This window comes from Cyprinus carpio, chromosome B24 (genome assembly GCF_018340385.1).
Source record: "Cyprinus carpio isolate SPL01 chromosome B24, ASM1834038v1, whole genome shotgun sequence".
NCBI classification, from domain to species: Eukaryota; Metazoa; Chordata; class Actinopteri; order Cypriniformes; family Cyprinidae; genus Cyprinus; species Cyprinus carpio.
Genome location: NC_056620.1, coordinates 21,075,082 through 21,089,413, shown reverse-complemented (window position 1 = coordinate 21,089,413; position 14,332 = coordinate 21,075,082). Strand labels below are relative to the sequence as shown.

At 34.6% G+C, this 14,332-nt stretch overlaps 2 protein-coding genes across 2 annotated transcripts; one reads left to right on the top strand and one right to left on the bottom strand.

The window, feature by feature from the left end:
• The first annotated feature begins 474 nt into the window (after positions 1–474).
• LOC109089210 (proline-rich protein 35-like) lies at positions 475–8,274 on the top strand. The gene is made up of 4 exons (XM_042752253.1): positions 475–708; positions 2,032–2,105; positions 5,298–6,813; positions 7,683–8,274. Exons 3-4 carry the CDS (start codon positions 5,483–5,485, stop codon positions 8,272–8,274), a joined length of 1,923 nt encoding a protein of 640 aa, XP_042608187.1. The 5' UTR covers positions 475–708; positions 2,032–2,105; positions 5,298–5,482.
• A 3,069-nt stretch (positions 8,275–11,343) lies between these two features.
• LOC109089205 (pentraxin fusion protein-like) lies at positions 11,344–12,922 on the bottom strand. Its single transcript, XM_019103341.2, has 3 exons — positions 12,773–12,922; positions 12,222–12,294; positions 11,344–12,120 (listed from the first exon to the last, which is right to left on the bottom strand). Exons 2-3 carry the CDS (start codon positions 12,283–12,285, stop codon positions 11,498–11,500), a joined length of 687 nt encoding a protein of 228 aa, XP_018958886.2. The 5' UTR covers positions 12,286–12,294; positions 12,773–12,922; the 3' UTR covers positions 11,344–11,497.
• Between the last annotated feature and the right edge of the window lie 1,410 nt (positions 12,923–14,332).

The window sequence follows — 14,332 nt, the reverse complement described above, 5'->3', positions numbered from 1 at the left end:
TTATTTTATTTTATTTTATTTTATTTTATTTAAATTTTAGTAAAGCTTTTTGCAGTGGTTTTGGGCAATATTTAATTTTAATTTAACTATGGTTTCATTTTAATTGTTAAAATTGGTAATGTTAAAAACTGTTTAATACTGCTTAGGGAAATTTAATTAATTTAATTTAATTTTTTTACATTTTAATTTAGTTTAATGCTTTATTTTAATGGTTAATAAAACTTCTTTGCACCACAATATTCATACTGCTTTGGAAATACAAATGTAAAGGTCATTGCTATGGCAATAAAACACACTAAATTGAAACTAAACTCAGACACAATTCCATAAAGTGCTGTGAGAAGGCTGCTCAAGTTTCCATCAGTGACTTTAAATTGCACTCCAGCCCAATTAAGCAAACTGTCCCAGTACAGAGAGACTGAAGTGTCTCGACTTCACCTTAATGGACTGTACCGGGCCAGTTTCCTAATTTGGACCCATTTGAGCTTGTGCCAATAGCAGGGGAGGCAGGAGGGGCCTGTGCCTGATTGTACTGCCCCAAGGCATCCCTCCTAGAGAATATATATATCTGCCTCTCTCTCTTGTTCATCCATGTGTGTATGAGTGTGAGTGTGTGTGTGTGTGTGCGCATCGCTCTCCCCTCATAAAACACCCGAACGCACATCACCGGCCGCCTCTGGAACGGAACATGACACAGACACGCAGCAGGTAAGTCAAGCCGTTATCTGCAGATCAAAGTTATTATGATGTATGAGTTAAGAGCAGTTTAGAGCAGATTAAGCACTTTATGTGCAGTTAGTGTGATTGTCTTTCTGTGTTTGAACGTCTCGAGTGCAGCGGTGTGCATCTGAGTAAGATGAACTGCTGACAAGTAAATGAAAAAGTCTAGATTCCCTTTTTTTGAAAACAAGCTGTATGGGATTATATTATGTGTCATTAAAATAATGCAGGATAAAATCCGTAATCCATATGATGGGTAATGCATACTAAATGTGTAGAATTAAAACTCACATGGTTCACATGTGTTATATAGCTTACAATATCGAAGGTTTTGAGTAGAATGGCCAATTACACAATCTAGGAGTAGTTTGAGTGTTTGTTTTCAAGTTCAAAACTGTCCTAAAGTAGAATCATTTTGTGAATTCTATGCACAAAACTAAAATTCCATATTTGTCATATTTTTGTTATAAGTGTTTGTGAACAATTGAAGCCCATTAGACTACACTTGAAATACAAAGTAAAACTACAAAAGTAAATTTTAATAAAAAACTGTTCTTAAGACAAGTTTTTTTTTTAACATAAAACGATCGGGCCACATTGTCAGATTAATGTTGGGGCAAGTTGTCACATTGGTTTCAAATGCTGAACTGCCATTGAATTAAGTACAACATTTATCTTTTTTTTAACTGTTGTTTCATTGACTGTTTTGCATTTCCTACTTGTCCTTCTTTTTAAATGTTGCTATAAAAATCTATTACAGGCTGTAGAATGATAAGTTCCTTTGTGACAACTTACCGCATATAGTGTCCCGTCACAAAAGGTCAACTTGTGTTTAACAAACCGTATCTTTTTCTATAAACAACAACAACAGCTTTTTATTGAAAAGTGTGCATCTATGCAAAAATTATTTAAAAATATATCAAATATTTCCTTGAGTTTAAAGTCTGACATCTTGCTCCAGACTCTTTGAAAGAATGCTATACATTAAGACATTAAGACATAAAATACAAAATAAGCTTTATTATATTGCTAATAAACATTAAAATTGGATGCATATTGGATTTTAAAAAATATAACAGAATTTCTAAAGTAATGCCTTGTTGTTTACAATTAATTTTAATTATTAAATTATATTTATTATTATTATTATTATTATTGTTACATTTAAATTAATACTTAATAAAATAACATTTTAAGTGACATTTGCACATTAGACTGTCATTTAACATTTTTATTAAATGTTGACAAATTTTTAAAATAAAATATGACAGTCAAAGTTGAAATTAACTTTAGATATTGTTTATTTTCTAGATTCTTCATCAAGAGTTAAATTGAGAAAAAATCATGCATCACCATCCAGTTCTTTCTGCTGAACTACTGTGGAGGTACGACATACACACACACACACACACACACACAGAGTCCACACAAAATTACATCACATTCACACATGTGCTTCACACAAAAGAACAATGATATATTTTCAAATAAGAGTTGCCTAAAACTTTAAAATGCATTACATGCCAATATATCTTAGACAGACGATTTGCTTTCCAATCAATCATCTGTTTTGTTCACTGCTTGCCCTGCAAGTTCTTGGATTTGTCGCAGCTTGTCGATGCTTTTAGCAAGCGTCCCTATTTAAGCGAGACAATACATATTTAACACACAACGATCTGAGTGTTCATGCGAGTGTCATCGACCAGTGTCCAACCGAACCCCGAGGGCCTTAAAACTGACACACCACAAAGAATGTCCCGCAGTGAGAACAACTCTAAAATAATTTTATTGATTAACGCTAACAGCAGCGTTTGATGTCCAGTTAAAACCAGAGAACGGGTCGAGAAGGGGGACGTAACCACAATACGAACACACACACACACACACACACACAACGTTCCTGTGAATTATCTATAACATGCAAAACACTGGAGGATTTGCAGACAGACAGACTGCGGCAGATCGTTGCAGATGTGATTTCATTCTTTCCTTGAGTGCTGTAATAGATGAAAGTTTGGTGAAATTCATCGCCACTCGTCTTCTTTAAACCGAAATGACTTCAGGCTTTAATTGTCTCAACACCCCGAGATACGAACACCAAAACTCATGCCTCACAGTGGGACATTTCATCCTCCCCTTCATTTCCTGCCTGTAATCTGGTCTATTTCTTCATTTTCTTCTCTTTTTTTTTGTTCTTTCTCTCCACCCAAAGCAAAATGCCAGGAGCAAATAATAAATAATCAAGAATAAAGAGTATTTTTATCATAATAGAGAGGCATTTGAGTGATATCTTAGTCTCTTGTGCTTCTCTTTTAATTATGCCATAATTTAATTGCTTTCACTGTGCCCTGTTCTTAATGCTTTTATTAATAATAAAAAATGATTAGTTAAATTACACCAACTTACAGTTTAGTCGGTTATTTCTGAAAGACTGTAGAAATGAAATGTTGTGAATTAAATAGTTTTGAACTGTATAATAGTTTAAATTCTTTTCTAATAAAACAGAAGAGTAAGAGGAAAAAGTATTTAAATAGAATAGTAAGATATAATTTTATATAATCTTTGCTCATGATAGGGTGTTAACAGACTTATGATTGTTAATTGTTAATATTTAAAATATTAAAAACTTATATTGAAACATTTGAAAATAAATAAAAATATAAAATGTTTTTTCAATGTCTTTAAAATACATTTTTACGTATTTATTTACTGCAAAGTATAAATAATTTTTCATTAAGGAACATCTGTCAATAAAATAAATATCTGTCAGAGCAACAAAAAAATATTTTTTAAATTATTAAAAATAATTTTTAAATAAAGATGATTATTTTTGTTGCTCTATAAACTAATGTTAAAATAAGCAGGAACAGAAGGTAAAATATAAATATAATAATACAATAAAACAAAAATATATCTTAAACTTAATTAGTACAATTACATTTATATAACAAATTTGAAAAATAATTCTATTCATCAGAGTTTTTTAGAGGCCTTAATGCATGCTTTTATGTAATAATTGTTCATTAAAATTGCATTAACAAAACATGAATCGTAAAAAAGTGCTATAAAACGGGAAAAAAATCACTTGACTTAATAGTAAAACATATTATATAAAGCAAATCTCTAAAATAGTAATTCAGTCATGCATTTGAATTAAAAAGACAAAGAAAAACTTAAAGAATTAAGTTGATCCTTATTTGATTCATTGAAAAGTAGGATAAAAGTCATTCTTTCTTTGATTGTAGAAGACAAAGAAAGTAAGAAACACTCACAGCGGCTGTGCACAGGAATGACGAGATACAGTGTAATGTAAGAGAGAGACAGATGACGGTCGTGGACGGACTGATAGAGCGGGTAAAAGAGCAGTCAATCTGCCTTGACCCACATTCCTCCGCTAACGATGCCCCGCGGGCGTGATGCCAATCTCTCATTAACACACATACATGGGGGCAGCCTCGCGTCCCTCTGCCCTTTGTCAGGATGTGCCTACAGCTGACCTTCAGGGTCCTGCTGTAAATACTACAGTCAACATGAGAGCCGCGCACAGGTGCAGCCGCCTCCAGAAACACACACACACACACACCTCGCCGCTGCAACACTGGACGTAATGAAAGGTGGCAGATAGAGGACTTTCAGCACTTCTGAGAAAACCACAATGTCTCTTTGCTAAAGTCTATGTGAAATCCAAACTGATTCGATTTACTTTCTAATGACATGTTACAAAATGATGTAAAATAACTCAAATAAATTTTTATTAAGTCATCACGCCTTCTCATTTTTACAGCCACCTGACACTTTTTACCATCCAATCAATTTATAATTAATAAATTTACATCCTAATTAATACATGGTTCTACATTTAGTCAATAAATGTCTAATTTCACATTACGAAATTAAAATGGGTTGAAAACATGAGTTCCACATTGATGTTACCTGGCACACTTTTCTGACCATAAAATGTAAATATTTATAAATATATTTATAAATATTTTATATTTATAAATATATATTACACTAAAAACTCATTCCTTTTTTACTGTTATTTAAATGTAATTTAAAATTATTAAATTATTAAATTACATTTAAAACAATTTCCAAATGTGTCCAAATTTGAAGCTTTTTAACCTTTTGTAGTAGAATCATGATTTTTAACTTTTTTCAAATTTTTACAATTTAAAATATGATTACTTTAATAAAATAATATTTTTTTACATGTAATGATATTCTAAATTATTCAATACAATCTTTTAAAATATTATTAAATTATTAAAATAATATAATTGTTTAATATTGACCTGACTTATTATTTAAAAATATTATTAAATAGATAAAATAATGTTGATAAAATTCTAAATTTAATAATAACAATAAGTAAAAATATTATATATATATATATATCTATATATATATATATATATATATATATATATATATATATATAAATAAATAAATATATATATATAATATATATATATATATATATATATATATAAAACAATTTTAAATATTTTAAATGATTAAAGAAATAATATTTTATAATCAAAGATGTAATCATATTTTCTTGATTTTCTCAACAGCTGAAATCTGATGGCTGCATTCCCACATGATCCCAGTCCTAACCAAATACAAGTTTGCAAGTTTACACACACAATTCATCCTACAAACACACACTCAATGCAAACCTGTCCTTAAACACACATATAACCCCTCAGAAATCCAGCTTTGAGAGAAACCCGTTTTGTGACTGTTTTCATATCGCACCATGTCGAAGGACGACTGTAAGGTGGGCTGTAAACACAAGGAGCGCAAGCCCAAAAAGCCACACTACATCCCGAGGCCTTGGGGCAAACCCTACAACTACAAATGCTTCCAGTGTCCATTCACATGCATGGAGAAATCACACCTGTACAACCACATGAAGTACAGCCTGTGCAAGAACTCCCTGTCGCTGCTCATCGAGTCCGACTGGCCGTATAAAAAAGAGCAGCTCCGGCTCCAGCAGGGCGGCGTCCGCTCACGTAGCCCCGCTAAGGGTCACTCAGAGCGGGCCACGATGTCAGACGAGCCCTCGCATTCGGCAGCGAGTCTGGAGGAGGGTGAGAAAGGAAAATCTGAAAGAGAAGCAGAGAAAGACGAAGAGGTTGTGGAGACCAGTGCATCGACGGTTATGAATCCTGAATCTATGGATTCGAGAGGAAGCAAGCGATCAAAGCAAGAAGCCGAACTCGTGATGGCCGATGTGTTCTCGCTCGAGGAGCAACTTTTGCGAGCACGTTCGGTCGAAGTGGAGTCAAAACTCAGACACTATAGATTGTCCAAAACATGTCTGTCTGGACCAGCAGCGTTGCTTTCGGAGCAATGGCGCATCTTAAGCAACCAGACGTCTGGTGCGAAGCCCAAATCAGATCCGGTGGCGTCTTCTCTGCCGTGTTATCCTCCACCGGCATCAACAGGTCAAATCGAATGCCCAGACACACCGGGTTTCAATCTGTCTTTGCTCGGCGTTGGATATCCGTTGGCTCCTGGACTCCTTTCATATCTAAATCCAGCACTTAGCTTACCTGCGAGTACAGCGAACACAAGCGCACCGCTGCCATTCCTGGCATCAACCCATGCACAAAGACACTCAGAGCGTTCTTTACTTCCTCCTCACCTGTATTACCCTTTCCTGTGCGAGCACACTTTCGGAGCGACACCTTCCTCGACGTCCTCTGAGACTGGAAAGCTCATCAAACCGCCAACAGTAAGCCTGCCGGCCCCTACATACCCTCCCAAACTCAACCTGTGGAAGGTCCCGGCCCTGCGGCCCACATCCTCGCCCGCGGCCTGGCCGTCGCCCTCCTGTTCCTCCCCAGAACCGAGTCGCAGCGTAAAGGAGAGGATACGGTCCAGGGAAGGGAAGAGCGGCTGGCAGCAGGATGCCTCCTTCATCAGAGAGCAAAGTCTGAAGAGGACAGCGATGTCTGTGGACTCCCATGGTGCACCAGGAGAGAAGAAACCAGCTCTTGAGTTTGCCCTCGATTCTCTGAAAAATCCTCACAAATCTACGTCCATCGCCTCCCTGATGTCCAGCAGGCTGCCAATACACAACAGGTAAGATGACAGGACTTTCTTTAAAACCTGTTGTATTATAAATATACATATATATTAAATCAATAAATAATAAGTATAATATATTTGTATTAATAAAAATTTATATATGTATTGTATTATTATTAATAATAATAAAATTTATAATAATCACATAACCCTAACCGCTCTCTCTCCATATATATATATATATATTATATATATATATTATATATATCTATATAAATATATTATATATATATCTATATACATATATATATAACACACACACAAATTATATAAAAAATATTACAATCTATAAAATTACAAATCTAAAAAATTATATATACAAAATTATAAAAATGTAATATATATATATATAAAATTTTGTATATATAGTTTTTTGTTTATAATTTTATATATTATATTTTTATATATAATTTTTATTTATAGATATATTTATAATATTAAAATTTTACATGAATTATGTGCCTTATAATTCTATTGAAATAATGAGTTATATATGCAGTATTATACATACATACATACATACATACATAAAACACACACACTCTATTAAAATTACATTTAGCTATATTAAAAACTAAAATAAATATGTTGAATATATATATATATATATTATTATTATTATTCGAATTAATTCTTAATGAATACATAACCTACTTTTTGTCTTTTATTTTTATAAGACTGTCTTTTTTCATACTGACATACCAGAAACAGACATCCCAGATACATAGCATCGATATATAAATATACACTCCAGATGCATTATATCTGGGATGTCTTGCTTGACTGTTCTCTCTCTATGTACTACACGCTCAGGGTGGAGTTGATGAATGGTATTTAGATACAATTAAACTGTGTTTTCACAGCCCCCGCAGTGACGTCTCGTCCCCGCCGCATATGTCTGAGCAGCTGGAGGCGAGACAGAGAGGAATGGAGAGAGATGCGGACCCGGCAGCTGCGCTCCTGCAGGACTTCAGCACGTTACTGCAGGAGTACCAGAACACAGAGCAGCGCGCCGCGTCTCTGCCGGAGCAGTGCCACCTGTGGGCGCACCTGGGAAAGATCCGGTCAGAGCTGTCGCACATTCAACAGGCGCTGGAGCACACGGCCCGCTCCAACGAAGGGCCACTCGATCTATCTGTCAAGAAAGACCAGGCAGGAATCACGAACGCAGCTGGAGACATTCTAGGAGAAACAAAAGACACAGGAGATGAAAACTGCTCCGAGACGGAAGAAGAGGAGGAGGAAGAGGAGGATGATAAATACAACGGAGATGCGGCGGAGCGAGGAAGCAGTGTTAAAGAAAGGCCGAAGTGCTCTCTGGATGTGCTGATGAAACTCAATTCATTCCAGGAGCCTGTGGTGAAGACAGAGGTGCTGTCCGACGGCGGGCTGGCGATTCGGCCTGGGACGGCTGAAGCTCTGTGGCACAGCAGAACCACGAAGTGTGAAGACTAAACAATCCTCCTCCTCTCCAAAAAAACAAACAAAACACCGTCCACCAAACATAACAACACGACACGCCCTATCCCACCACCCTAACAACCACCGACACACTGGTGTAGCGAAGATGAACAAGAAAAATAAGCAAGAGCTTACATCATTTACATACTTACACGTTTGGACACAATTCTTTTTTTGAAAGAAATCAATACTTTTACTGAGCAAAAATGACAGTAAAAACTGCAAAAGATTCAATTTCAAATAACTGCTATTTTTTATGACTTTCTATGCATAAACAAATCCTGAAAAATAAAATCTATCAGTTTCTGCAAAAATATACGTTTTCAAAAAAAGACAATAATCAGAAATGTGCAAATCAGCATATAAGATTGATTTCTAAAGGAACGTGTGACACTGAAGACTGGGGTAATGATGCTGAAAATACAGCTTTAAATCACAGGAATAAATTACATTTTAAGATATATTATAATAGAAACCAGTTATTTGAAATTGCAGTAATATATTGCAATTTTACTGTTTTTACTGTATTTTTGATCAGATAAATTTGAACCTTTGGTGAGTAGAAGAGACTTTTTTGAATAACCAACTCAACCCAGAGTAACACTACGTATATAAAACACTATATGCTTTACAGAATAAACTGTGGAAAAGAAGCTACAGATATGAAGAATCAAGCAGCTTATGCCAAAAAGAACTGATGGAGGACAAAATACATGCACTGATTTAATGTTCAAAATCATTTAATGAATTATGGTTAATTAAAGTAAAATCCATGTACAGAATGAAGATGAAAATCAAACCCTGGTTTTAAAAAAAAAGGTTACTACAACTTTATTTAATATATTTGTTTGTAATATATGTAGTTTATATGTCACATTTTATTTATTTTGCATTTATTCACTCAGTTCCTCCATATGTTTAAGACTTGTTGTCTTCTGTAAATAATCAACATTCAAATAAGACGCAAATAAGATGATTGTTTCACACAGTAAAACTACTGCTAAACTCACGTTACTGTTTCATCCGTGTGAATTTTGTGTTCTTTTAAGATGCATAAAAAATAAAATGTTCAAATTATTTTAGTGCTTGTGTGAATATCTTTGCTTCTGCATTGCAAAACAGTGGTGAAAAAAAAAATATTTAGGTGAAGTTTAGTTTACAGTATGACTGCATGATACAAGCGGACAGATTGTGTGAAAGAGGTTAATGCTTCGGTTAGGAGGGCTGTAGGGTAAAGTGGTTTGCTCTAATATGTGGTGATACAGTGGTTACAGGTGTACAGTATTGATCCTGACGTGTTGCTCTGCTGTGGTTAAGGTGAACTGTGACCATGAGCTGTACCTGAGAAGAAGCTCCTCCACACGCAAAGGTCAAGGCTGCAGGGACGAGACGGCCGACGGGCCCTAGACAGAAAACCTGAACGGCCCCGAACCTCTCACCTGCTTTCTTACACATGCATCTGAAAGGTCACCTGCCACAAACACAGGTGTCAAAATGCAGCTGGTCACCACAGACATGATTATTATTACAATTCTGCACAGAGAATAAACTTAAACATACACATTTAACCTATGAATAATTATTTTGTTGGCTAGAGCAAATGTAAAATAACTAAACTGATTGACATTTGCCAGAATAAATGGTTAGAAACATATGTAACTTAAGAGTGAAAGGTTAAAAAAAAACAATTACAAAATAATAAAAAACAAAACAATCTACAATCTACTTATATTGTGTTCAGAGTTTTTCATTAAAGGATTAAATTAATAAAACTTTATTTTTGCTAAATATGTTCTATTGTCTAAAACCTCTATATGAATACATTTCTTCAATAACAAGTGTTCACCGATTTAATAAAATTATTATAGACAAATATAATTTGGCATTGAAGGACCTAAATGGGACATCATCTACATTATTAAATGAAATGAAATAGGCTAATGCAGATAAAATACATAAATACACAAACACACACACACACACACACACACATATATACATATATACATATATATATATACATATATATATATATATATATATATATACATACACACAGGCCTATTCATAAATATAAACTAATTTGTTGATTACCATTAGAAAATATTTTTAACCGTAAACGTCAAATAACCTACATGTAAATACATGCGACACGAAAATTTCAACAGGCTGTTTATTCAACGCTGAAATATTTTAATGTTTCATTATTTAGTACACTTTAGGATAATAATTTGCCTTCACAGCCTTCATTTGTGAATTAAATATCAAGCTGACCGAAGGATTCTTGTGGGGAATATGAGGCTCAATCGCGACCTCTAGTGGACATGAAGCGGTCCAGCATTTTTTAGATATATTTTCACATATAAAAACGGCTTATTGCACCGATACAACAGAATATATAACTCTAAACACGTCTCTGCGTAAGTGTAAGCGCCTCTACATTACTAAAACTTACCAAGTTTCCCCAAACACATCAGTCGCGTTATATAAAATGAAATTAAAGCCACAATCTGGAGCCACAAGAGATGAGACGCATTAGAAGCACATTTCTGACAGAATTTACGCATCGTCTTCTTTGAGCGCCTTCAGTGAGCTTGTTGTTCCATCGCAGTGCAGTAGGAGGCGCTGCAGATGTTTTCCTCGCGCAGCTCTGGTTTCCGGCGCACTTTTAAAGAAATTTTCTTTAAACACACACACGTGGCATTCTCATGGTTCACTTAATTTTTTCACTATAAAACGCAGGCTCTTCATTGACTGTTGTCACACAGTACAGTTGATTAAAACTATATTTTTTTTTAGTTGCAAAATGTTGGTTGTTATTTTTTTTTTTTTTTTTTTAAACAGTCTATGGTTGTGATGGAAATACCATTACAACTAAGACAAAACATGAGTGATGCAAATCACTTTCACACAGTAAAGCACTGTCTCTGGATAAAAATGGTCTAATTTTTCACAAATACATTATATAAAGAGAGAGAAGCTTGGGATAAAAGCATCTGCTAAATGACAAATGTAAATTACACACACACACCCCTCTTTCACAATTATGAACGGACACTGCAGTTGTAATGCAGAGATCTTTTACTGGTTACTTTTGTGAACTATTAACCTACTTGTTAGCCCTTACAGCTTTGTAAATATTAAAACAGATAAACAGAACAGATTATAGAAATTGACAACTGTGGATGAGACCATGAGATGTTACACTGGATCAGAATCAGTTATCTTGCACCACTAGCACATTTCCAGTAATGTCATATTTGATGGTGTTCCAGTCAAACACGTTTCCCTTCGGCACATGCGGTTCCTGGTTTGAATAAACCGCCTTAATCTGACTGCCAGAGAGAACATGAGCCCACATTTTCACATCTGTAACTTCTCCCACAAAGCTCTGCTCTGCGTTAAAGGCACCCAGATATCTATCAGGGTCCTGGCCGAGCAGTACGGTGCCACCAGGACGAATTGAGTGACCTTTTCTATAGATCTGGAACAAACTGCGACGTCCATCCACCCAGAAGGCAGTGAGACCAGTCGCAGAGTTCCAGGTGACACACAGATGAGTCTGGAAGGTGGAGAGAGGAGGCAGACGGAAAAATGCTTCGTCGCCATTAAACTGAATAATCAAGGACACACAACCATCTTTACGTCTCCACACGTTGAGTTCATCAACCTCAGGTGTACGGTAGGCGAACAGAATGATCTCCCTCTCGCCCCGGAGCTCCGTCGCGACACGCATGCAGAGAGTAAACGCTGAAAGCCTCAGTGGCTTTTCAGGAGTGAGTTTAACATAACTGGTGTTAGACTTGGTTGGAAACAGAAGCACTTTACCACTGAGGCCCAAAAAAAAAAAAAAAAAAGAATAAAACTGTAAAAAAAAAAAAAAAAAAAAAAAAAAAAAAAAAAAAAATAATCCAAATGCTCAATTATTGAAAATGTGGTACCTTCAGTAGCCCATAGAGACAAAAAAAAAAAACAGAAAAATGAAACCACTGGCATCAACATCATGCTTCAGGTCTGAAGAAGAATTAAATGATTGCACTTTGCATTTATTTATAAATAAATAAAATCATAATAATATTGTCTGCAAGGACTGCATTTAAATGTGGTATCTCCTCTGACTGGTAAAAAAAAAAATAAAAAAAAAAAATAAATAAATAAAAAAAAAAAATATTGTAGTAACATTACTCCTAGGTTAATTGATCAGTTCTTCACTGCTCCATTGTTAAATTAAATATCACATTTCAAAAGTGTCAAAGTAAAACATTACTTTTAACAGACAAGGCTTAAGCTTAATCCCAGACTAAAATGCATGTTTGAGCTTTTCTAACTAAAAGTAACTCATACTAACAATTCTTAAAATATGTCAATGCCATTCATTTGTATCAAGATAAGGCACATTTAAAAAAAAAAAAAAAAAACTCAAATGGCCTAATTTAACTAAGGCCTAATTCTGCCAGTGAAACCAGGCCAAAAACACAATGTTAATACTTACAATGTTAAGTAGATCTTATATGACAGAAAAGCTATTCGATTAGGAGAAGGGGTTCCTTCTTCTATTTATTGGTGGTTAGCAAAAAAAAAAAAAACTTAATAATAAATACTCAACTCAAAGTGCCATAGCTTTGCAGAGTTTAGCTTCAACCTTAATTAACCACACCTGATCCAGCTAATCAAGTCCTTTAATCAATGGGCCTGAATCAGTACACCTGGTCACTGTTTTAATCTGATTTGTTAATGACATGCTGAACTTCATAAATAACTTTTTCAACTTCATTTACAGACTTTAGAGAAACCACATGGAGCACGTGAGCTAGTATTTATACTATAAAGCCCAAAACACACAGCATGATTATCAACTGTCCCAGACGAAAGATTGGCATCGTTACACAGTCAGTGATTTGATAACCAAAGATAGCAAACGATCATTTCCTGACAGTGTCAAAAATACAGCGTGATCATCGCACAGTGTGTTTGCTGCTACAATCCACGTTTACTGACCAGCCAATAAAAATGTGACACGAAATCAACACAACATGGCACTAAAACATAAAACTGCTTACCTCAAGCTCTTGTGCCTTCCTCTTTCTTTTTTTTTCAGCACACATAAAAACTGCTCAAGTGAGATTCATCATGCTGTTTTTGTTTACCACTGATGATGTTTAATTCTTCTAAAGTAATGTGCGACGTATCGTACAGTCTACACACACGTCAAAGCCACTAGAAGCTTAGTATGACAATCTCTGCACATGTCGTAGCAAAGTTATCAGATCCGTGCCACACAGTGTGACATGCAATGATCTTACAGGATTGCTAAAATCATGCAGTGTGTCTTGGGCTTAAAATAAACCCACAGGACTTTCACCCAAAAGTGAAAATTTGCTGAAAATTGACTCATTCTGCAGGCTATGCATGTAGATAGGTTGATTCTTCACCAGGACAGATTTGGAGAAATGTAGCATTTACATCCCTTCCTCAGCAGTGAATGGGTGAAAAGTTCAATTCAATTCAATCCAGCTGTTGCACTTTATAGATTGTCACTTTATGACTTACACTGTGGGTTTGGGACAAGTGAAAAGCATTAAAATCTATATTGTGAATAAAATGACTTTTAATGAGGAAAAAGCCTGGGACATACTGTATAAGTTAAAGATCCCTTAGGTGTTGTTGTGTAAAAATCTTTAAAAATAATTGTCTGTAATTAAAGTAAAATATAATAAAAACATATTAGATTTAAACTGGAAATGTTGTCTTAGAAACTAACTATAGAGAAACAGTAAATAAGTAAATTACTAAAATTACTTAAACTAAAAATAATAATAAAGCTATTTACACAAAAAAAAAGTGTCTCAAAAATTGCTAGTAAATTTCACAGTTAAATACAAAGAAATGGCAAATTACACATTGAATAAACATGAAATTATATAAAGGCTGTAACAGTATTTTCTTTCTTCTTTTTTTAAATATATAAGAATCATATAACAACATTTCTGAAACTTAAACTAAAATTAACAGTTAACTAAAATTAAATGTTTAATGTGTTTATTTGTTTATT

Excerpts from the sequence above, each read along its gene's own strand:
- LOC109089210 (XM_042752253.1), top strand. The coding sequence starts at position 5,483 with ATGTCGAAGGACGACTGTAAGGTGGGCTGTAAACACAAGGAGCGCAAG. Across the intron at positions 6,814-7,682 it reads AGGCTGCCAATACACAACAG|CCCCCGCAGTGACGTCTCGT; the intron begins GTAAGATGACAG and ends GTGTTTTCACAG.
- LOC109089205 (XM_019103341.2), bottom strand. The coding sequence starts at position 12,285 with ATGATGTTGATGCCAGTGGTTTCATTTTTCTGTTTTTTTTTTTTGTCT. Across the intron at positions 12,121-12,221 it reads GTCTCTATGGGCTACTGAAG|TGGGCCTCAGTGGTAAAGTG; the intron begins GTACCACATTTT and ends TTTTTTTTTTTT.